The sequence below is a fragment of the Ambystoma mexicanum genome, chromosome 7q (genome assembly GCF_040938575.1).
Source record: "Ambystoma mexicanum isolate Mex_15411 chromosome 7q, UKY_AmexF1_1, whole genome shotgun sequence".
Classification (NCBI taxonomy): Eukaryota; Metazoa; Chordata; class Amphibia; order Caudata; family Ambystomatidae; genus Ambystoma; species Ambystoma mexicanum.
The window spans coordinates 788,773,298-788,796,674 of NC_090941.1; the positions used below are offsets into that span (position 1 = coordinate 788,773,298).

A 23,377-nucleotide genomic window follows, 5' to 3' on the forward strand; every position below is an offset into this window, starting at 1 on the left:
TGGGGGGGTTGTTGGGTTTTCCTGAATGGATATTTCACCAACCTCCTGCTGCCCGTGTTTGTTTTCCGGTGCAGTGTTGTTCATTGCCTCACAGGCTTATTAGGATGTTGACGGTACTGGTAACACATCTGGTATCTACTACCATTGGATGTATTTGTGTACTGCCGAATTCGGAGATTTCATTGCCGAAACTTATTTTTCCACCAGCTTTTGTGAGGGTGGTAATTATCTCCATACAAAAGCATCATTACATAAAGTACGGGACTCTGACATGGCGAATAACAGAAAGGTCAGCACGACTTTGACTCATGGGGACCCTTACGGTATGCCGTATTTACGGCATGCAGGAATGGTAAATGAGTAAATGAGTATCATAAGCAGGCCCAGAATGTTTGGAATGCAGTCAATACAAGTACTTGTTGAATGCATTCACAGCATTCTAATTAACTGAACAATGACATCCATCTGTGAATATAAAATATGATAATCCTCTTTTTGGTGCAATAATTTCTCCCTATAGGCCGCAGAGTCTTAAGCCCTTGATGGCACCTGTGATTTAACAGCAAAAACATTTCGGCATGGTAGACTACTAGCTCTGCATGCTGGCTACATGACAATATGAGTGCCTATCCTACCTTCACAACAATCTAGCAGTTTAAGGATGAGGACAAGCACAGTGCCAAGGAAGGGGGCAGTGGCAAAGGATCCAGGAATGCTGCATGTCACAGAAAAATGTCAGAGTGGTGGAAAGTGGTGTAGGCCATTCTAGTTCTCAAATTGTGTAAACCGGTCTCATGAACCGGCAGTAGTCCCCTTGGTTCATAGGGAAACCTAGAGTAAGTGCAGTCTGGACATAGGACATAGAATGTTAGTGCATTTCTATCAAGAGGTTAAAAGCCTGTTTTCCACCTGGGGAGCTTCAGTCCTAATTCCGTGTTAATTTAGAAATTGAGCTAAACAAGGACTTAAGTGTAGAATTAGAACGTAAAGAAAATGTTTTGCGGCCCGATAGTCAATTAATTGATACATTAGAAAAATACTACTGGTAGGACGCAATGGCAATCATATACTACATATTTTAAATTAGGCAGTGAAATGTAACATTAATCTTACTTTCATTTTTTAATCCATTTTTCTTCATCTGACGAAGGAGATTTCCACATCCTCGAAGAACAGTCTTCAGTGCTCGTAATCCCCAATCATAATGCTGCTGGGGTGTCAAAAGTTCCCTGCATTTGAACATTTGCACATTGTTATTTAAAGTATGTACAGTGATCAAAAATACAAAGCAAACCTATACATTAGGCAATGTCCAGTTTTTAAAAGCTCATACCAAATCTTCCTTCAAGAAAGAATTGTCACGTAACAGCGCTGATGGTGTTAAAAAAAACGCCCAATAAATTATTTGACAGCAAAATATTTTCATAAAAAAGATTGACTAATTGTAGTTTTGCGAAAACCATTTAACATAAACCAACTGTGTGATGCTACATCCAATTTTAACAAGTTACCATCTATCCTTTGTAAAAACCACAGACCTATGAGAGGATGGGAGAAGAAACCATTTGTATGTTTTCTTCGACTTGGGATCTGGAGGGAAGCTTCTCTTACATGGCTACGGAAAGGCAGAAGCTACCTGACTCTGACTCTCGGGGTGGCTATCTGCAGGAGGACCACGTAGGGGAGGACAAACTCTAGAGAGGCAGGAAAACACTGAATCAAAATAAACCTTCAGATGTAATTCTTAATGACAGCCATGTGCCCTTGCAACATGCCTGTATGGCTTATTGTGACGCAGATAAAGAATTCCCAAGTTTTCTTGACCAACAACCTTATTTACCTTCCTGCCCTTTATGTACCGAGACGAGATAGAGGGATGGAACAATGAGGATGACCAGAAGTGGAAGCAAACGCTGCGTTCTAATCTTTGGAAGGTGTTAACTAATGCTGTAAAGTTTAAAACGCACACAGCTGAACAGAATACGAGTGAGAGGCAGAGACTGCAGAAGAACGCAGCTTGTGCTGATGCTGGTTAAAATGCTGCAAGTGAGCACACTTTGGAAGACACCACAGAGACTGACGAGAACGGCGTGCAGAGAGATTGGGCCAAGACAAGCTCACTGCGTTATTGCTATAGGCAGCTGGAGCTGCCAGAAGCAAATGAAGATAGTTAAACCGCTAATGGGGCACATCCCCAGTCAGCGAACCGAAGGAGAAGAAGACAGAAGTATGCGAGGAATACACAAGCTGCCGGTAAGCCCTGAGAGAGTGAGTGGGTTACCGGAGCGCTTGAGAGTAAGTGCCACATATCATTAACAGCGCGAGAAAGCCCAATTAAAGTAACTTGAACAAATACAAATACGAACAGTGTTAAGAAAGAGTCGGTGACCCAATATTTGGAGAGCGAGGTTAATACCAATACGAACAGTGTGAAGAAAGGGTCAACCCAATATTTGAAAAGAGGAGTTGATACCAATAAGAACTTTGCTGAAAAAGGGTTGTTGACCCAATACTTGAAAAGCATTATTTCTTAGATGAAAGAAAGAGTGAGCGGAGAATGGAAAAGGCCTGGCAGGATAGTGAACCACGCAGACAGTGAATTTGGGACTCACACCCATGAAAGGATATACAACCCTGACAGGAGAGTAAACCAGGCCCTTTACAAGTCTAGAATCCGCACCGAAGAAATGACACGCAACCACAAAACAGAATTGTGATATCCTGGCAGGAGAGTAAACCAGGAGTAAGAAGAAAAGTAAACATAAAACCGTGGAATAGTGAGAATGAATACAAAAAAGGAAGACTCACACCCTTTTTAAGGATCAGTAATGAAGTCGCAATACCCCGAAGGAGAGTGAACCAGTGGGAAAAGTAGAAACAGCCAAAGAAAAAAGGAAGATTCATAACCTTTTAGGGTTCATTGAGATACAGAATGACAAACTGAAGATTCAAGAGAACTGTGTGTTTAAAAGAGCCTCAAGGGAAGGCTTACTCCCCTGGAATAACCTTGTGCTGTATTGATATATTGGATGGGGAAAACAGAAGGGAAAGAGTTATTTTCCTTAAAAGTGCGGATGCATACTAAGTGGAGAAACTCCAGGGAGAAGTCGTCCCCCTTGAAATTGTGAAGTGAAATATTGTATAAAGAAAGAGACACAAGGGAAGAGCCCTTTGAAACGGTGGAACATTAATTGACCTTTTTTCTGGAAGTGTCGGAGAGAAAGTGAAAGACCAGAAGAAACATAGGGAAAGGGAAGCGCCCTTCCTCTTGTGGAACTGTAAGTCCTTTGTTTTCAACACCTCAGAACTTTATGTTTTGAACTAGGAAAGAAAGCTACAAGTGCATAGCTTACAGAAATCCCTGTGTACACATTGTTTTGAGTTTAGCATGTAAGGGTCAGTTTAGGGTTTTGGGCACAGGACAGAGGGAGGCTTTGAAACCCCAGAGACATAGGGACAGCTAGGATTCACCAACCCTTCTTATTATTTTGACAATAAAGGTCCTATTTCATTCTGAAACTTGTTACTGTGTTCGAGTCTTAATCTTGATCCCTTACAATACATATTGATGGGAATTAAGCAGGATTCTGCCACAAGCAATGGGGCAGCTTAGCTTGAGGATGGGAGACTAAGCTGAGCATTGGGTTTTAGGGGGCTTGCTAGCCGGAATGGAAAATAGAAGAACAAAGGACTTGCCTCTCAGTAATGTCCTTTCTGATGGACGTTCCACCCACTGATGCCTCATCTTTGTTATTTATCTCACAGCACAGCTGCTTCTTGGAAATATATCTGCCCCCAGGGGACGCAGTGTGACTTGTGAGAAATCTAAGGGTATTCTCACTTCTATTTACATGGGCCCTCTGTGAAGGTTTGCCAGGGAGAGGCCATCACTTTTGGATCCCAACCCTTGGGGTGGACAAGCGAAGGAGGATCAGGTAGGTGGGTGGTAGGTGGAGGGACCTTGGGCACTGGGAGTGGGATGCCCTTGGGAAAGACATGGTATCCTCCTTTTCCTACTAATGACCAACCCAACCCTTCATGGGGTATTACAAGTCAACTCCCCTGACTTATTACATCACTACAGAAAGTACTGAGACTAGTAAGAGGCAACGGGGAGTAATGACGACTAGTTGCTGTGGTGACTACGAGGCAGGGGGGTGGATGGCAAGTCGACAGGCGCGCAGTCACTAGAGCGAATAAGGACCCTCACACACCAATGACTGTCACTCACAGTGATCCTTTATTTCTTTTCTTGCGTCATGACATAACCGGTCATGATGCCAGTGTGGCCTTTCCTCTACACCACATCTCTCCCTAACTTACATAGTGACAACACCCAACAGTTTCTGAGTGGGCACACAAGTAAAAGTGTATAAGTGAAATAAGCATTCATGTTACAGTTCGTCTATATACGCCGTGTAGGACAAATCCTCTTAGCTTCGTGGATGGCTGCGGCCTCTCTCTCAGTGAGTACTTCGATTTGATCTCCCTTGGAGCTTCGGGAGTGGGCATTGGGGCCTCTGGCAGCTCTGTGCTAGGGTCAGGTTGTGTCAGGCTTGGGCACTGGGGACTGGCAGTGGCTTCCTCTTCCTCATGGTACCTCGTTTTCCACAGCGTTTCTGGAGGGTCATCTTGGCTGGGGGTCATCTCCCCGGCCATGCAGGTTTCTTCTCTGGTTAGGGCAGATGGTACTCGTCGGAAGTGAGAGGCATTCCGTGTCACTGTCTCTTGGCCTCTCCTTGCGGTCACCATTCCATGGTTTCTTCCCACCACTGTCCACAGGGTCGGTTCGTAGAAGAGGGCTAGCTTCTTTGGGGGTGACCGGCTCTTGACTAAGACCATGTCTCTGGGGTTTACAACACTGGGGGCGAATCAACGAGCTCGGCTCGCTCATTCATTCCGGGCTTGTCTGCTCTCTTCTATCTGCTTGTGATCAATGATTGGCGTGGTCCAGCTATGGTGCATGGGAAGTTCCACTTGGATGGGTGTTTCAAACATGAGAGCTGCTGGGGATACGTGAGTGGAGGACTGAGCTGTCTGCCAATAGGCAGACCTGCTGATCTCTTGCAATGCAGAGTACTTTGTTCAGCGACGCCATGAAGCATTCTGCGTCGCCGTTGGCCTGAGGCCAGCAGGGGGTGATCCTGTGGTGTTGAATGTTGAGATTGTTCAAGAAACCCAGCAGCTCACGTCCTTGGAATGGGGGCCCAATGTCGCTCTTAAGTTTGTTTGGTATGCCATGGACAGCAATTTTCGAGTGCAGTGATGACAGATGTTGCGTCCGTGGACTGGACTGGTTCGACTTCTGGATAACTACTGAACTCATCGACTGCCCCGAGCAGATGTGCTCTGTTCCCCACCGAGCAGAAGTCTACGCTGATTGCGTCCCACCTCGGCTGACTGCATGGGGGATTTATGATGGGCTCTGGCGATCCGTGTCATTGGGATGCTTGACACAAGGCACAGGCTCCAACTAGTGCCATTACCTTCTGCTGCATGTTTGATATCCACACACGTGATTTGAGGAACGCCTGGTTTTGACGATGCCTTGGTGGACTTTTTGGCCCAGTCTCAGTGCTCTTTTCTCCAGCGTTATTGGTAGTACCATGCTGTGTCCTTTTAGTATGATCCCGTTTGGGGATATGGAGAGTTCATTTCTTATCCCAAAGAGGCCTTGTAGTAGCTCTTGGGCTGCTGCTGTCCGGTGGGTCATCGCAGTCAGAACGTTTTTCCAGTCTCCTGATATAATGGGGTCTCACTCATTGCAAACATGTGTCTTGTTTTGTCTCAATGCATATTTCCTCCAGTTGTATGCGTTTCGGGGGGGGGGCACATGCGATTACGTGGCCTACATGCTCATCCGTCTCCTGGGTATCATCCTGCTCCGCTCGAGTGGCTGGTCGTGCATGTTGGGAGAGGTAGTCAGCTGGATTGTCCTCGCCTGCTCGATAGAGCGCTACGATGTCTAACGGTTGCAACTGGAGCATCCAGCAATCCCGCAGGTGGGTCTGGGGCAGAGCCTCTGAAGATTGGGACCAGTGGTTTATGGTCTGTATACACCATAGTGTGGTGACCTAGGAGATACACATGCAAATTGAACCTCTCGCTCAATATGGGGATAGTTCTGTTCAGGGCCCGGCTGGCAAATGCAATGGGGTGCGTAATTCCGCTCTGATCTGTTTGTGTGAGGACGGCGCCCAGCTCAAAGGGGCTGCCGTACACCAACAGTTCAGTTTTTTGGGTCATGTTAAAGAACGTCATGGTGGAGTTGGTTGTGAGGGAGTCCTTTATCTGCTGGAAAGCGTCCTATATTCTTGTTCCCATGTCCATGGTGTGTTCTTTCCGGTCCGTTCTCGGAGTGGGGCTGCGATGGTTGCCAAGTCTGGTATAAACCTTCTGCAATATGATGCCATCCCCATGAAACTCTGGATCTCTGTTGCTGTCGTTGGCGGCTGGGCCCTTTTGATATCTGCCACTTTGGCCGGGTCGGCAAGACCCCGTTTGCATTGATGACGTACCCAAAGAATGAGAGTTCCGACTTGCTGAATTCACATTTTTCGGCATGCAATGTCAGGCCTGATTCTTCTAGTCGGGCTAGCACTGCGGCCAGGCATGTGTTATGTTAGTGCTCGGAGGTGCAGTACATGAGGATATTGTCACTGATATTCCTGGCGCCTGGCAAGTCTTGCAGTACTCGATGAATTTCGTTTTGAAAGACTTAAGCTGTTGATGAGATACCCAAATTGAGCCTACGGTACCGTTGGAGACCTAAGTGTGAGGAGAACGTTGCTATGTACCATGACTCCTTGGCCAGCAGAATTTGGTGATAGCCAGACCTATAGGTCCAACTTGCTGAATAATGTCGCCCCTGTTAGGTTGATGATTAGCTCGTTGATGGTGGACGTAATTGTTCGGGAGAATTCTCATAAATGTGCTAATTCCCTTCACCTTAGAGACCCCCAGCAACTTTTTGGATTTTGAGGACTTGATTTTTTTTTTACCTGGAAAGATTGTGAGCCTTTTCTTCCCACTCTTTCATGTATTTCGGTGTGTGATTTACTTGTGTTCTTTGATTATGGATTTTTAAGATAACTCCATAGGCATATTTTCATGTGTGTTACAGAGCACCCTCAGTGCAGTGACAGAGGGATGTCTTTTTAGACTTCCCAAAGGTTTAAATACCTTCTCTAGGATTAACTACTGTTTCCCAGAGAATGTAAGGTTAAATTGACTTTACTAGTCTTTTTAAATTCCTAGACCCAGCACACACTATCTTCCTATACCTAGTATCCCCTATGTCTAGAAACTCATGTAGCAGTCAAATGCTACCCTTTCCTATCGAAATGGCTGGTGGCAGTGGGTTTACAACGAACTACCATGATTTTTCCCGACCGCGAACACCGGTAGCTAAAAATCACGGGAGCCATGTTTTTCGCCTTAAGCCCCTTTGTTTAAACCGGTCCCGGTCTTCTTTTTTCGCCATTTCTTTCTGAAAAGGTCCTTCTAGAGATTGTCTCTGTGCGCCAAAATAGGTTTAGTTCCTTTGTTTCTATGCCTCTGGTCTGGTGTATGAGTGTCTGGGGTGGGCAGGAAGTGAGGGAAATGCCCGAAACTCCCTGTGCCTAGTCTCCTAGGAGACCCAAATACACTCTTGCGTGATTGGCTGGCTGACTGTCCGGCAAGGACAGCCACAATGTTGGGTGAGTGGCAGCTAGGCTGGAATGAAAGGGAAATAATTGTTTAAAAGGCAAGTCTCTTGGACTGGAAAGCAAAGTCGACCACTGGAACGAAAGAACCCAAGACGAGCTGGAATAGGACGGCTGCTGCAACTCCTGGACCGTTGGTTTGCCCGGTGAAGCACTGCTGCAGATTCGAATCGCCAAGTTTATCTTGACAGAGAAGCCAGACAAGCCCCTTGAAGGACAACTTCTTCCTTTGAGTTGGTGCGACCATACAACTGGTAAGACACCTGGATACCATTCTCGGAGCTGGTTAGTATTAACCAGGGGGGAGGACACCAGCTTGTGTCCTTGATGACAGCTACTCGAACCGAAGATCTTCCATTTGGCCAGCTTGTTTGACCCGTCCCCGTGCAGTGCAAGAGTCCCCGACGTCCTCCCTCTTGTCCCCACGACTGAGACTCAGGAACAGTGAGATCTGCAGGAGCTGCCAGGATCCAACGTCTTCAGCTGCATCTTTTTCTTTATACTAAGGTACTGTGCCAACCCGATTGAGAGAACATACCTCTGGTGGTGAAAGTTTGTGAATCTTTCTCAACTTGCAGGCCTAATCAGCTTGTGACCCAACATAGGATTATTTTTTGTACAAACTACTTATGAGAACATTGGCAAAGACTTTACCGTTTACTTCTCTTTCCTATCCAAGACACTAGCCCAATGACTTTGGCCTAGGCCTATTGAACTGAATCGAGTCCTCTACTGAACTGAAACTATTTGCACTGCCTAAGAAAGTATTTGTTATCTATTCTATTAACTTGTACCTATTTACTCCCATTCAAAGTAACTGAAATGTCATGTTGCTCCTATTTCAGGGGAGCCTAATTTACTCAGAAACTTAATGGTTTGGTAGTGAAGTATATTTGTGTATAATATTAAATTGCCTCCTTCTAGTGAATGTTTGCTAAATTACTGTGTAATAAATTAATAAGTGTTTTACCAAGAAACCTTGAGTGTAAGTGTCTACTTGAACCATTGTGATTGTAAGACCTCTGTGTAACATCCTTGTACTGCTCACATTCCCTCTTGAGATAAACCTGGCTTCTCAGCTCGCTACCCTAAACTGTGTAGTACAGACTTATACCAAAGGTTGGTTTTTGCTTACACCTGTAGTCCTAATTATATGTGGTGGTCCCAGAGGGGACTGCATGCAATTCTGCCTAACAGTAATGGGTCGTTCGCCCAATTGCTTGATTCGGAAGCCTCATGTCAATGCATATCCTTACAGCATTTGGTGTTGCTTCGGCTTCTTGGTGACCACCATCGGAGACACCCAGGGGGTAGGTTCAGACGTCTTTTCTTCTGGTCCTCCAGCTTCTTCAGCTCCGGTTCCACTGCCGCTTGCATTTGGAAGGGTACCCTATGGTGCCCGATAGCTCTTGGTTCGATAGTGGGGTCAATATGGAGTGTGATAGTCCGGTTCTTCAGACAGCCAATCCCCTTGAATGCGTTGCATGCTCGGCCAACAATTTGTCTATGGCTGGCTGTTTTAGTTGGAAGGCAAACTGGATTAGCTCCAACTTCTCTGCCGCTCTGCAGCATCTCTACGCCGCATCAATTACATAAAACCTGGCGCTTCAGGTTTTCTTGTTGTAGGTGACATTGGGTCTCATTACACGGCCTCATTACACGGACGGCGTTAAGGGTTTACCGGCACCGGTAAGGGCACCAGTACCGGTAAACCCTTACCGCCTTACTACGAGGTCCCTTTGCGGGTTGGTACTTTAATGCCTGCTGTTTAGCAGGCGTTAAAAACCAACCCGCAAAGGGACCAGGGTGCTAATTACGGTACAGTAATTAGTGCCTTCCCCATTCCCATAGAGCCCTACCGTAATTAGCGCCTTCCCCATTCCCATAGAGCTCTATGGGGCAAAAATGGGAATGGGGAAGGGCAATGGGGGAAGGGGGAATTACTGCCCCGCCAACCTTGGAATAGGGCGGTAATTCCCCTTTCCTCCAAGGCGGTGCCAGTATTTTACCGGCATGGACCAAGGTGCTAATAGCACCTTGGTCCTCCGCCTACCGTGTAATGAGGCCCATTGGCTCTGAACGATCCTTTGACTGGGAGAGGTGATTTTCTCCCATAGGTGTAGAGCCGGACAGTCCTGTGCTGTATGGGGGGCTTTGCTCGGTATTACTGTGTACTTGCTCGCTGGTATCACGTTTACAGTGGCTATTGTGTCGATGACTACCTTTGTCAGAGTGCTGTCCACAAGTACCGTACAGGTTGGCTGACCTCTGCCTCTTGTCCTTCTCGCTTCCTTGTGGGGACCTACTGCTGAGATGAGGTGTATCCGCTCCCTTCGCCTCCTCCGGTGTCTGGTGTGGCGTTCTGGGGACGACTCCTCCTTTCCGACAGTTCACTCACACCAGTGCCGCTGTTGGTGGTGCTTGGGTCCCGTTCCACAGTCCTGGCTTTTCCTCTCTGGTGTGCTTGGCAGCTTGGCCTCGATTTCTTGTCTTCTGCCGATAGTGACCTCCAGGGAGCTCGCCGAGGCTTGGAGGTAAGACAAACTGAGGCAAAATGGTTTAGCTTGGCGCAGTTCTAGCACGTTGCGCCTAGTGCTGGGCACTGTTCTTCCCTGTGACAGGGTCCACTGCACCATTTGCACGCATGTTGTGTTTGTGGGTGGCGTGTTGGCTTTCCAGCGGGGGTGACCTTTTACTTCCACTGCAGCGACGTTGGCTTTTGGCTGTTCTGCATCGAACGGCAGGCGGCTCATGGCTGCTTCCATGGCTGCTACATGAGACTTCGTCCTTTCTCTTTGGCACCCCATTTCTAAAATGTGCTTAAGGGGTATGCGTTTTTCAGATAGAAAGTCTCTCCTAAATTTTTCGGATGAAATGGCCTGGATTAGCTGCTGCATCACTGCAAATTCTTCATCAGGGAATTTGCATCTGATTGCTAGCTCGCAAATTCTTGTGTGGAAGTCGTCAATGGGTTCCGACAGCCACTGCCTCAACAGACTCAGCTGGAGTCATTCATAGTCAGGGTTTAGCTGGGGCTGGAATTTGCCATTCAGTGCGGCTCTAGCCGTTTGGTAGTCATCTTCTTGGCCTTTGTTTGGTAGGGTGTTGAACACCTTCGTCTGCTGTGACCTTCAGGTGGAGCTCAAATTGGTGCGGCCACAGCTCCCACCGGGGGCTAGCGCCTTCTGCATACGGATCAAAAGACCTCATAAAGGCCCCCTGCACTGAGTCTTGTCTAATGGGATGAAAGGTTCTGCCGGGGATCTGGGTGTGCTCTGCCTGGCTGGTGACGACTGTTGATCGTCTGCCATTGTCATGGTTGGTTGGCCGCTCGTGTTTTTCTATTCTGGCCGTCACCACTGTTTGGTGGAGCTAGGGTGTGAATCCTGCCTTTTTCTGTCTTTTGCTTGATGATGCAACGTTCAATGTGTCGACTGTGCATGGACTTAATGTGGGCCCGTTTGCTTCTGTGCCCTCAATTATCGTCTCTTGTTACCTTGCCTGACAGTGGAGTGCTCTTTCTGCACGCAGTATTCAGGAAGCTGTTTTTGAACTTTTCAATGCGAGTGCGATGCTGTGATCACTTTGCTGTGAGCGTCATTGGTAATTTTACCTCGCTATGGCCACCAGGTGGTGCTGGTGCTCTGCATATACTCTGAGGTTGTGCTCTTGTTTCTCACACCACTGCTTGCCTGGGCCGCTTGTGTGCAGCGCCCGGTGGTTTGGCAAGGCTAGGGCAGCTTGTGCAACTCCGTTGCAGCTGCCGCCGGGGGCTGCATGCGTGTTTGGCACCCTCATCACTGTTAAGTCGATGGCCCGCGGCCTGCGCGCGGGGGCTGGCGTAATGCGAGTAGGCCGCGCGGCCTGTGGCGCAGCTCCAGCGGGAGCTGAAAGAATCATACACCCACGCTCATTACAGGTCGGCCCCGGAACTGCCTCCCGAACGCGGGGGCGGGGCTTTTATTTAGGACGCCCTGCGTCACCGCGTAGCGGGACGCAGGGCGGAACGTAACATTCCTCCTTTATTATAAAACAAAACAAAACACACAACTCTAACTGCCAAACAACGGCGAAGTCCAACATAGGCTTTCAGTCTTCAACACTCAGCCACCCTGCCATTGGGGTTCATGGCACCAATGCACCAGTTACCACACATAGTCACTTAGCTTGGCTGGCAGTCTCGTCGTTGTTCTCAGTCTGTATCGCCCTTCGCGGGGGTCATTCCCCATTGCTTCAGGCTCTGTTCCATCTTCGCTGTTCGGGCCCTCGAGGCCAGGTTCCTCCACCGGCTCCCAGTTTCCATCCCGCGCTCCATTCTCCTCAGGGATGGCCTCCGGCTCTTCTTCACTGGGAGGAGTGTCCTCGCCTTCCCGATGGCCCTCCTTCTCGGTCCACAGTGTACGTGGTATGGCCTTGAACCATGACGCATTCCTCGTCACTTGGCGGCTTCCTCGTGTCACAGTTACCATGGTTCCATGCCGGTTGCTGACGGTCCATGGAAGTTCCTCGTACCTGGTGTCGAGTTTTGACTTGGAGGGGTTTCGTAGCATGATGACCTGGTCACCCACTTGATGATGGGACGGCCTCGCTCTCCGCTTGCCACTCATGTGTTCGTTGGCATCCCTTCTCCTTCTCTCTGTGCGTTCCTCGTTCACCGTGTCCGGGGTTCTGCTTGGGTGATGCGGGATCGAGGATCTGATAACGGTGCCGAACATGAGGTCCGCTGGCGGTACGCCGGTTGTGCTGTGAGGCGTGACCCGGTAATTTCGGAGGAATCGGAAGAGGTCAACCTTCCAGGGGCTGGTGTTAGCCTTGGATACTCTGAGCACCTTGTTGATAGTCCTCATAAATCGTTCTACGTCCCCATTTGCCTGGGGGTGTCTTGGAGTGATGTGATGATATTTCACATTGAGTTCCTGTAGATACTTTTTGAAGTCCTCCCCTGTAAACGGCGGGCCCCCGTTATCTGACAGGATAGGCACGTGGCAACGAGTGTCTCGACCCGCTCCTCGATCTGGGGAAACCATACTCGGTGCCGAATGCGGGCTTTCGTCCTTACCAGTCCTTGGTGTCCTTCATGTGCTAGGGCCACTATCCTGTCCTGTAGTTTGAGAGGGATCACGATGCGGTTTCCTCGTAGTAACAGTCCACCTTCCGTGACTGACAAGTCTTGCCGCACTGTGAATATGCCGGACAAAAACCCTTTTGCTTCCGCTGTTCTGTTGTGTGTGTGTCTCATGAAAGTCTTCCAGTCACCGGAAAGGATGGCATCTTTCACTAAGTCACAACACGGGTCCTGGTGCGTTTCCGCCTCGATTTCCTCGATGCTCACCGCCTTGGGCCTCATTGCGCGCACCACTTGGCATATGTGTTCCTCTGTCTCTGCCGCTACTTGGATCTCTTGTTGAGTGGCCTCTCGCGGATGCCTGGAGAGAAAATCCGCCGGGTTTCCGCTGCCTGGTTGGTAGACGAGATTAAAGTCATATTGCTGGAGGTGCAGTAACCACTTGGTGATTCGTGCCGGAGGGTGTGCTGATGTTCCCATGAAGATTGGTAGTAGGGGCTTGTGGTCCGTGATCGTCGTGAAGTGACGCCCATATAGGTAGAGGTGAAAATGTCGGCACCCCCACAGCACGGCGATGGCCTCCTTTTCGATGTGTGAGTACCTTTGTTCGGTCTCTGTGAGGGCTCTCGATGCATATGCAATCGGTCTCTTCTCCCCTTCCCTCGTGACTTGCATTAGGATGGCTCCGAGCCCCACGGGGCTGGCATCTACGAATAGTTCTGTGGGCAGTTCAGTGTTATAGTAGGCCATCTTGGTGTCAGCTGAGAGGGAGTCCTTGATGCTTTCGAACGAGTCCTGGCATGTTGGCCCCCATTCCCACTTGACGTTGGCCTTCGTGAGTTCCCGCAGCGGCTCAGATAGTGTGGCCAGGTTTCGGATGAACCTCCCGCAGTAGGTGGCCATGCCTAAAAAACTGCGCACTTCTGTGGGGGTCATCGGTGGGCTTGCCGCCTGGATGTCTGCGACCTTCTGCGGGTCAGGGGAGATGCCTGTGCTGCCAAACTTGTATCCGAAAAAAGTGATCTCCGATTTGAGGAACTCGCACTTTTCCCGGTGTATTGTGAGCCCAACATCTTGTAGTCGGCCCAGTAGGGCGTGAAGCCTCTTGATGTGTGTTTCTTTGTCGGGGGCGTGAATCAGAATATCATCGCTCACGTTGAGAACACCAGGGATGCCCCGGATGACCTCCTGGATGGTTTGCTGGAACACCTCCGCAGCAGACGATATTCCGAAACTTAGGCGTTTGTATCTCCGCAGCCCCAAATGTGTAGAGAACGTTGTTATGTATCGAGAGTCTCTGTGGAGTTTGAGTTGATGATACCCCGCCTTGAGATCAATCTTTGAAAATATACTCGACCCTGTGAGGTCAGCCACAATCTCGTCGATTGTTGGGGTTATGTGGCGTTCCCTTTTAATGGCAGTGTTGGGGAGGCGCATGTCTATGCAGATCCGCACCTTTCCAGGCTGCTTAGGCTTCCGTGTTACCACCATTGGAGAGACCCACGGTGTGGGCCCTGTAACCTCCTCAATGATACCCGCTTCTTCCAGTGCCTTGAGTTCCTGCTCCACTTGTTCTCTCATGTGGAAAGGTGTTCTCCGGTGCCGGACGGCTTTCGGCTGCACTGTCTCATCAATATGAAGTTTGATGGTTTTGCCTCTTAGACAGCCTATGCCTTCTTGCAAGTCAGGGTATTGGTTCAGCATCAGCTCCACTTCCTTTTCTTCGTTGACATGGCAGATGAATTGGACCACTCCCAAGTCCTCCGCTGCGTCCCCACTCAGGAGGCTCTCAACACCTGCCTTCACAACATAGACTTTGGACCATAGTCTGTTTTTTCCGTGTTCCAGCGTGGTGCGGAACCTGCCAATTACCGGCAGGGGCTTTCGACCGCCGTATGCATACAACAGAGTGTCGGTGCTTTTCAGCTCTGGTGGAGGACTTAGAGTCAGGAAGATGCTTTCAGGCATGACGTTCACCGAAGCGCCTGTGTCGATGGTCATCAGAATGCACTGGTTTTGGATGGTTACCATGCATTTGCGCCTTCGGGCGGCTTTTCTTCGAGGTCCTCGGTCCTGGCATAGTGCAGACACCAGGTATACCTTCCTTCCTTTCCTGTCTGTGTCCTTGGAGGGGGCCTGCAGCATCGCCGAGACATCATCCCCTTCATCCTCCGTGGAAGAGCTGGCCACTGCGACCCTTCTGGCACTGGCTTGTTTCTTTTTCTTGGTCGCGACCTTCTCCGGCTGGTTCTGCAGGGGCTGTATGGGGGTGTCCGTTGATCGGCATACCTTCGCGTAATGGTCCTTCCGGCCACATGCTCCACATGTGGTGCCTTGAGCAGGACAGTTGCGACGGCCATGTCGTGGGCCACCGCACCAGCCACACTCTGTGGGTCCCGGAATGCGCGGTTGCCACCTGTTTTGGCCGTATCCGCCACTGTTGTCGTCTCTCGAGGATTGTTTGTTGCTGATGCGGGCCACCATAGCCGTGTTGAGCGCAGGTTGCAGCCTGTGTAGCGTGGCCTCCATGTTGGCCGCTCTGGTGTGTGCCAGTTCCCTCTGACGTCCTAGTTCAAGGATCCGCTGTAGGGGGATGCCCTTCTCGCTAAGTATCAGGCGCCTCAATTTTTCCGAATGAATCCCGTTGATGATCTGCCTCCTGATTTCCCTCTCCACGTTCGTGAATTCACAGGACATGGCTAGTTTTCTCAGGCGGGTATGGTACGCATCAAGGGTTTCCTCCGCTGCCTGTAAGGTGGTGCAGAAAAGAAACGTCTCATAGTCTGGGTTTAGTTGAGGGAGGAAGTGATCGGTGAGGGCATCTTTCGCGCTTCGGTACCCATCCAGGCCATCATCAACGTTCAGGGAATTGAAAATGCGCAGTACCTCGTCACCCACGCTGAGTAGCAGGTGTGCCTTCAGTTTCCTGGGCGCTGTGATCTCTTTGCACTCCATCGCCATCTCGAACTTCTGGATCCACAGCTGCCATCTGGGTCCGCATGACGACGGATCCGTGAAAGGGTCAAACGGCTGGACCAGTGTCGACGAAGTGCCTTGTGTTCGAGGTGGAGGTGGCGTCATGGACAGGTTTGCCGCAATTCTGGACGGCGTCGAGGGCCCAGGCGTGGATGTGCCGGCCGCCATGTTGGCGTGGACCTGATCCGTGTTGTCGTAGGTGCCTCCGACGGCCACCAATGCTGCGACGTTGGGCCTACCTTGGAGGTGCCGCCGTACCCAGGCGCCGTGTTACAACTCAGGGCCTGGCACTCCCCACACACTGTGATGCTGCTCTCTTGTGTTGGATGTCCGATGCCACCTGGTTCTCCCGTTTCCGGAGGGAAGAACTATGGTCTTAGTGGCAGAGAGCATGAATGGATGAGGGAGAGAAAAAAAAAAAAAATTTTTTTTTTTTTTTGGGGTGGGGGGGGGTCACGTGTGTGATGGCACCCCCACCGGGTGTCCAAAAATTTAGCCGCGATGGCTGTGTGGCGTTATGGTGCCTTCAGAGCACCGAGCCTGTCGTGGAGTTCGTCTCTCCTCGTCGCCATTGTTAAGTCGATGGCCCGCGGCCTGCGCGCGGGGGCTGGCGTAATGCGAGTAGGCCGCGCGGCCTGTGGCGCAGCTCCAGCGGGAGCTGAAAGAATCATACACCCACGCTCATTACAGGTCGTGCCCGGAACTGCCTCCCGAACGCGGGGGCGGGGCTTTTATTTAGGACGCCCTGCGTCACCGCGTAGCGGGACGCAGGGCGGAACGTAACAATCACCAGTGTGGTGATTGCGGGGGGATGGAGGGGAACCTGGCACGGTGCGTGGAGGTGCAGTCACTCGAGCAAATAAGGACCCTCACATACCAATGACGGTCACTCGCAGTGTCCCGTTTTGGCAGGCACTGCAATCCTTTATTTCTTTTCTTGCATCATGACGTAACCCGGCATGACGCTGGTGTGGCCTTTCCTCTACACCACAGTTGCTTTCACCACTTAGGTACTGGGACGAGGAAGAGGCTGAGAGCAGCAGAGGTCAGGCATGTCCCCTTAATGATGGTCAGGCAGGGCTAATTGTGAATTCGCACCTGCTGCCAGTTCAAGGGCTGCAGGTGTATAAAAAGCCCCACCTAATGAAAGTAAGGGAGAAAGTGGTGACAGGAGCAGTGGTGGTGAAATTGCAGCAGCAGCAGAGTGGCCAAGAAAAACAGCATGGAACAGCCTGTGTGCAGGGAAGAGCGGCCCTGCAGCTGGAGCTGTGTGGAATCAAAGGAAGCGTGAAAGGGGAGACGTGCTGGAAGGCTCCCCCTTTTTCTATTGCCTGAGGTGCTCATTCTCCTGGGGCAAGAAGCAGAGCCAGGAGTGCCTGAGGGGCAGGAGGTGGAACTCTGAAGCAAAGATCAGAGGGCCGGAAGATCTGTGCTTGGGGAGCTCACATTGAAGCAACCAGTGAGTTTGTATGCAAACAGAAACCCGGTATGGGAGTGTTTGATGCTATGTGCAAGGATATTCTGTATCGAATTTGTCGTGCGCAGATGAAAGCACGTTTCCGAAAGCCTCTGAGCACTGGGCACATTTAAAGGCAAATTACAAAAACAGATTACAACAAAACAAATTGAAAATAACAGAGCTACTTGCCGAGCAACCTGTAAACCTTATTGAGTGCCGAATGCAAAGCAATGTTTAAACAATATATCTGCACCATTTTGAATACCACATTGAAAGAAAACCATTACTTAGGAAGGTGATAAAACAAAATGAAGCTTTACCCAATACCTAAATATAACGTCTGCCAATTTCCACAGTGAATGAAATTTACATTACAAGCAACGTTCATATATATATATATATATATATTCTGTTTACAAAACACTTAAGTGTTACTTCAAATGCAACACTGTTTAATGAACTCTAAAGTGAATACAACTTTAACAAGGCCAGCAAATCTAATGTGTATTTCAACCCAAAGTGAATGGAACTTTGGGAAATTAACTTTGAAAGGTGAATTTAACTGAACTGACATTTTTGTTTTTAAACTTTGCTTTTTATTTTCATTTTAACAATCAATCTTACACCCATATCTGAAAGTTAGTCCCTTCCGGACTCTCCCTCCCTCTTACCTCTCAATCAGTGCGTTCATGGAACAAACGTTCAACCAATAGAACCTCTCGGGGATGGATCCACAGTGATAGTTGTTGCATTGAGTGGTCTAGAGTGTGTTTTTATTGTCTCCCCTCTATCAGGTCAACCCGAAGGATCTCATTGGCACTTCTCCATCAGACTCCATTACCCTCCATCCTGGACAGCAACAGCCCCCATTCCTCCCTGAATGATTCTCTGTAGTTATACACAATGGCAGTCAACCTCTCCATTTCAATCATGTTACATAGTTTATATTCCCATTCCCGCCTTGCGGGAAATCTCCCCACCTTCCAATGTTGGGCCACTGCCAGTCTTGAAATTTTCAGCAGATCCCTATGCCACCCTTGTAGCATCTTAAAGTTATGTTCGATAGCAGAGGTGAAGAGATTGCTGTGGAATGTCACCCGGAAGATTCTAGCCCAGTCATCATGTGTGATTTCACCCGCCGCTAGTTCCACCCAATATCTCTTAAAAGTGTATCTCCCCACATTGGAGGTGAGATCAACATCTTAAATATGCTAAAGCGAGCACCTCTATGGGTGGTGGTCCCGTCATTTCTCAAACTGGGTTATGCCTCTGGATAGGCAGGTGTCCCACTTGGGGTCAGTAAACATCCGCTTCAGCCTCAGGTATTCAAAGATAGAGATCCTGTCCCTGCCCAGTCCCTCGTGGATTTCTTCATAGACCCTAAAGTGACCCTCTCCAAATAACTGTCCAACCCACTCCATCCCTGCATCCGACCACTGTTGGGTACACCTCATCCCCTTTTCGTCAGATGGAACAGGGGCTCCAGACCGAAGCCATAGGTGAGGGCCAGGATGAAAGAAGTCTGTTTCCATCATTGTTCTTCCACAGGGCTCACAGGGACACCCAGTGTGGGGTGCTTTCGGGATGTCCCTAGACGGAGCCCATAGGTAGTCCCTCACCTTTAACGGGTGCATTTCCAAGTCCTCCAAGTAGGACCAGTAGGCCCCAAGGCTATCCCTCAAGAGTTCCAGTAGGACTCTCAGTTGGGCTGCTTTATAATATAGGTACGGGTCTGGGAAGCTGAAGGTCCTGTGGGAGTGTCAGGGTAATCTACGTCAATCGCAGTCTCTTATCCTGCCAAATGAATCAGGATATTACCCCCTTTAGTTCCCCAAAAAAGACTTCCGGGATTCTGCCCTTAGTACAGTAGGGTCAGAGGCCTCCATCTCTGGAGGTCCTCTTTAATCTTAAGAAACATCGGGTCAAAGTTCGCTTTCGCGAGGCCCGAGAGAGATCCCTTGTCAATATTACCCCCCAAATACTTGGTTCGGGCTTGTTCGACCCTCATCCCTGAGTATGAGGTACGGGTTCCGGAGACCGGGCATCCTGGACGCACGGGCATAATGGTGTATTTATCTACATTGATTTTCAGGCCCGAGAGGCACCCATAGCTCTGTATTTGTTCCAGGAACTTTGGGAGCAAGGAGCTAACCCCGGTGAGATAAGCCAAGATATCATCTGCAAAGAGGGATAGTTTGAACTCTACCTGCCACCCCTGATCGGCTGTGATCATGAGCGCCAGCGGCTTCATCAAGAGGACGTACCGCAGCAGCGATAGGGGGTATCCCAGTCTCGTCCCCTGTGTAAGGTAGAATGCCTCATGCCTCAGACATGATTCCATTCACCCTGACTCGTGCAGTCGGCTGTGTACATCGCCTCCACCCATTTTAAAAACCTGTGCCCAAGGCCCATTCTCTTCAGTGCCTATTTCACAAAGGGCCATTACACCCTGTCAAACGCTTTCTGTCAAGGTATGTGTCACTCCGCTGGTTCTGGGCCTGGTGCAGCAGATTGTTTTCCGGATGTTATCTGCGCCCTGTCTACCCTTTATAAAACCCACTTGATCCCCATGAATCAGGGACGACATAAAACTCTCCAGCCTAGCACCAAGGATTTTAGCCAGGATCTTCACATCGCTAATAAGTAGGGATATCGGGCGGTACGAGGCACACTTTTCCAATGTCTCTTCCGTCTTTGCGATTGTTACAATTACTGCTTCCAGTATGGAGGGCGACAAGGGGTCCCCCGCCAGCACACTGTTAAATACCCGCGCCGCGGATCTAAACTGCTTATAAAATTGTACTACGAAGACATCACTCCCTGGAGACTGTTTTTTTTTTGTCCACCGCTAGCAGACTGGGATTGTCCGTCAACGAGCGGTCTCTGTCCGTTGACGAGCTGTTTCTTGTCCGACCAGCTGGGTCTTGCCCGTCGACGAGTGGGTCTTGCCCGTCGACGAGTGTTTGTTCGTTGTGGAGTGCTTCATATACCAGTGCTTTGTCGGCGTTGAGCGCTCGGCTGTGGATATATGTTTTTCCGTCATCGAGCCCATCGACTGGGGGGACCCTTTTTCGACATGCTTCGTTGTTGGTCATCGACCATTCTTCCGTGTGCGAAACCCCTTTCAGAGCCGTTGACGAGTAAATTGGTTGTCCCGCTGCCTCCTGTATTAATGACAAGGCCTAGACCTTAGCAGTGATTCCTTTTATTGCTAATCTAGGTTGTCTTGCAGGCCTTTCTTCAGATTGTGCCCTTTTTTACCCAGATTCCCTTTTTCTGGGAGTCTTGGGACTGCTAGGCTTCTTGAAGACTCTGCCTTTGGAAGGGGGTAATGGCCTTCATTCAGCAATGTTAGGGAGAATTCTCTGTAAGGCTAATTTCCCAAACCTAGTGAGTCCCCCAGCGGCTTTGCTGGATTTTTGGGGTTTATTTTTTTCTCTCCTGCTAAGAGTGAGATTCTTTTGCTCCCACTCTTAGACATGATTTGAGGTGTTCCTTTGACTTTCCATGTGTTTTATGGGCTATGGGGTCTTTTACTCCATAGGGTCTCATGTGTTTTTTGATGTGGGTTACACAGCACCCTCCGTGCTGTAACCCAGGGGTGTCATAGCGACCCCCAACATAGACTCCATACCCTGGGACTGACTACTGTCTCCCAAGGCATGTAAAGTCACCATTGGCTTTGCTAGTCCCAAATTATGAACAGAAACCAGTACAAACCATCATATTGTGGACGTACTGGTCAGGGCAATTCGATTTCTCCGGGGTCTGTTGTTAGAGGGGGCACATCTCCGTCCCCCCTGATCGAGTTTTGGCTGGTGGCAGTGGATACTACTTTTTATATTCGACCGCAAATATATCTCTATGGGATTTTCCCATTGTTCGAGGCTACCAACTTTAATTATTTAATTCTTATAGCCTCGAACATACCGCCGGTTTATTTATTTAATATTAATTCACCAGTTGGTATGTTTTGCCAGAACTCGAATCTAAAATGGCGTTTGTGTTCTCTTCTGTGTATCCAACCCAAGTCGAGCTCTTTGTTCCACTTTTTGGCGGGCTTCTCCACAGAAGCCTCCAAAAGTGGTGCCACTCTGTCTGGGTACCACAGGGGGTGTGGGAGGGGGTTTAGGCACCTTGGACTGAGTTACCTTGGTAACTCAAGTCGCACTCTTGTTTGATTGGCCCAAGTGGTGAGCCGGCCAGCTCACCACTTAGCATGTTTGATTGACAGCTATGCTGAGTGAATGGGGGTGTGCTGCATAAAAGCAGGGCTTTGGGGACTGGAACTTCAGAAGTCGCCACAGGACCTAAGAATCCGAGGAGGGAGAAGCTGAGCCAGCCTGCAACGACAACACCACCGGTGGAGCCCTGCTGAACCGTCTCACCACTTTTCCCAACGACAGAGGAGATCTCCAGCCCGGAGAGTCTTCTTCCTTCGACTGGTGGGGATAACCAGTCTACCTTCTTTTCGCCTTCCTGGAGCATCTCGTTGCCGCCTTGCCTGTGCCAAGCACCCCGGCAACCGGGATACCACGTTTTCACCACTACCACAAACCGAAAGGGTAGTACCTTTGTACCAGAGAACTCCGCGGCTGGTTTCTTTCCTGGCAGTGCAACGACCTTCATCCTTCCTCCATGACGAGATCTTCTCTTCCTCTGGACGACGCTGCGACTTGCACCCGCTGCCAGGAACAACAGCCCCCGCTGGAGGATCCTCTCCATTTAAGGTACCATGTTCCGCCTGGCTACCCTTGCAACCATTTGAACGGGGTGTATTAAATCCTCGTCTCTCGAACCTGGGTTAGCCTGGGACACCTTAACTAACTTTTCTGCACTGAACTAAACCTTTTCCGAACTACCTCCACAAACTTTGAAGACTCTGTGTAACTGTCTGATCTTGGGCATCTTCCGCCTGGCTCCCCTGAAAGTGGGCCTGGCACCCAAACTTCCTTGCTCACCAGTAGACTGTGCCTTCCTAAACTTGCTGTGGGTCTTTAAAAAAGTGTTTAGTGTGTACGCTTTCATAATTCTGCTTTTCCCTCCCTTTTTATCTAACTTGTTGGAGTGCCATCGAACGTTAAGCGCTCCCCTCTGTCTGGAAATAAGTGGTGTTAGCTAAGACTTGTCCAACAAGTAATCAGGGATGTACATATGATAATAGTGATTGTGTTTTGAACTTATTTTACCAATTTAGTGCTAGAGTTTTTTATAAGTGTGTGTTAAATAAATAAGTATATACTTTTACACCCAAGCTCTGGTCAGTGTTTGCTTGTGCTGCTGTACTGCTGTACCTATTTTGTATGCTCTGTATACTGCCTAACTCTTCTTGAGGGAAGTCTGACTGCTCAGCCACAGCTACCAAGTGAATCTGTGTGGTACAGACTGCTACCAAGTGGGTTTACTGCCAAACACCTGTAGTCTTAAATCTTTTGCAGTGGTCCCTAAGGGAACTGCACAGGTTTCTCCCTAACAAGCCAGCATAGCAGGCGTCTCTTTTCGTCTTTCTGCATTTTTAAGCTGAAGGTTTTATATATTTTACACTCTTCAGCAGAGCGGTGAGGGTGAAGGCGGCAAATAGACTCTTTGTGCCCGTCCCCCTCAAAAGGTTTTTAAGGCCACAGTTAGAGCAAGCTCTAAAGAGGGACTTCCTCCGCTCCATATTCACTTATCCCTTTTTCACTTATCTGACAGAAAAAGGTGAAGCTACTGAAGTTTTTGATTAAATGTTTTTGAAAAGATGTGGAGATTTCTCTCTGGAGAAACACACCAGGACTCCTTCCAGCATGACATGCGGTTAGAAGCTGAAGGGTGGCTCTAGGCGAGGAGCTACATACTCAATGTCCCATTGGTGAGGACCAAAAGCACCCAAAAGGAGGGCAATGGGATACAAAATAAACACCAAAAGTTTTCTTTATTTACAATTGTAAAAGTTAACTGAGGATTCCCAGCCGGACAACGGGGTTGATAGCATGTGGATCCATGAACGATCCAATGCTAGTGAACTAAGGTGGCACCCAACCCGCTGGTGGAGTGAGCCCCAAGACCCTCAGGGACCTCCTCTTCAGCCAGGTCATAGTATTCCTAGATGCAGAGAAGGATCTACCCAGACAGGGTTGGTTTGGTGACAGCCCTGCCTGCTCTGGCACCAGCATAACCAACGAAGGTTGG

General features: G+C 49.3%; 1 protein-coding gene across 3 annotated transcripts in view; it reads right to left on the reverse strand.

Moving 5' to 3' along the window:
• Nucleotides 1–23,377, reverse strand: part of DYNC2H1 (dynein cytoplasmic 2 heavy chain 1) — a 3,314,293-nt gene that overhangs the window by 1,998,182 nt on the left and 1,292,734 nt on the right. For all 3 annotated transcript variants that reach the window (XM_069639013.1, XM_069639012.1, XM_069639011.1), the window contains exon 36: nt 1,114–1,229. In XM_069639013.1, the coding sequence (XP_069495114.1) occupies nt 1,114–1,229 (116 nt within the window). The remainder of the gene's footprint in view (nt 1–1,113; nt 1,230–23,377) is intronic.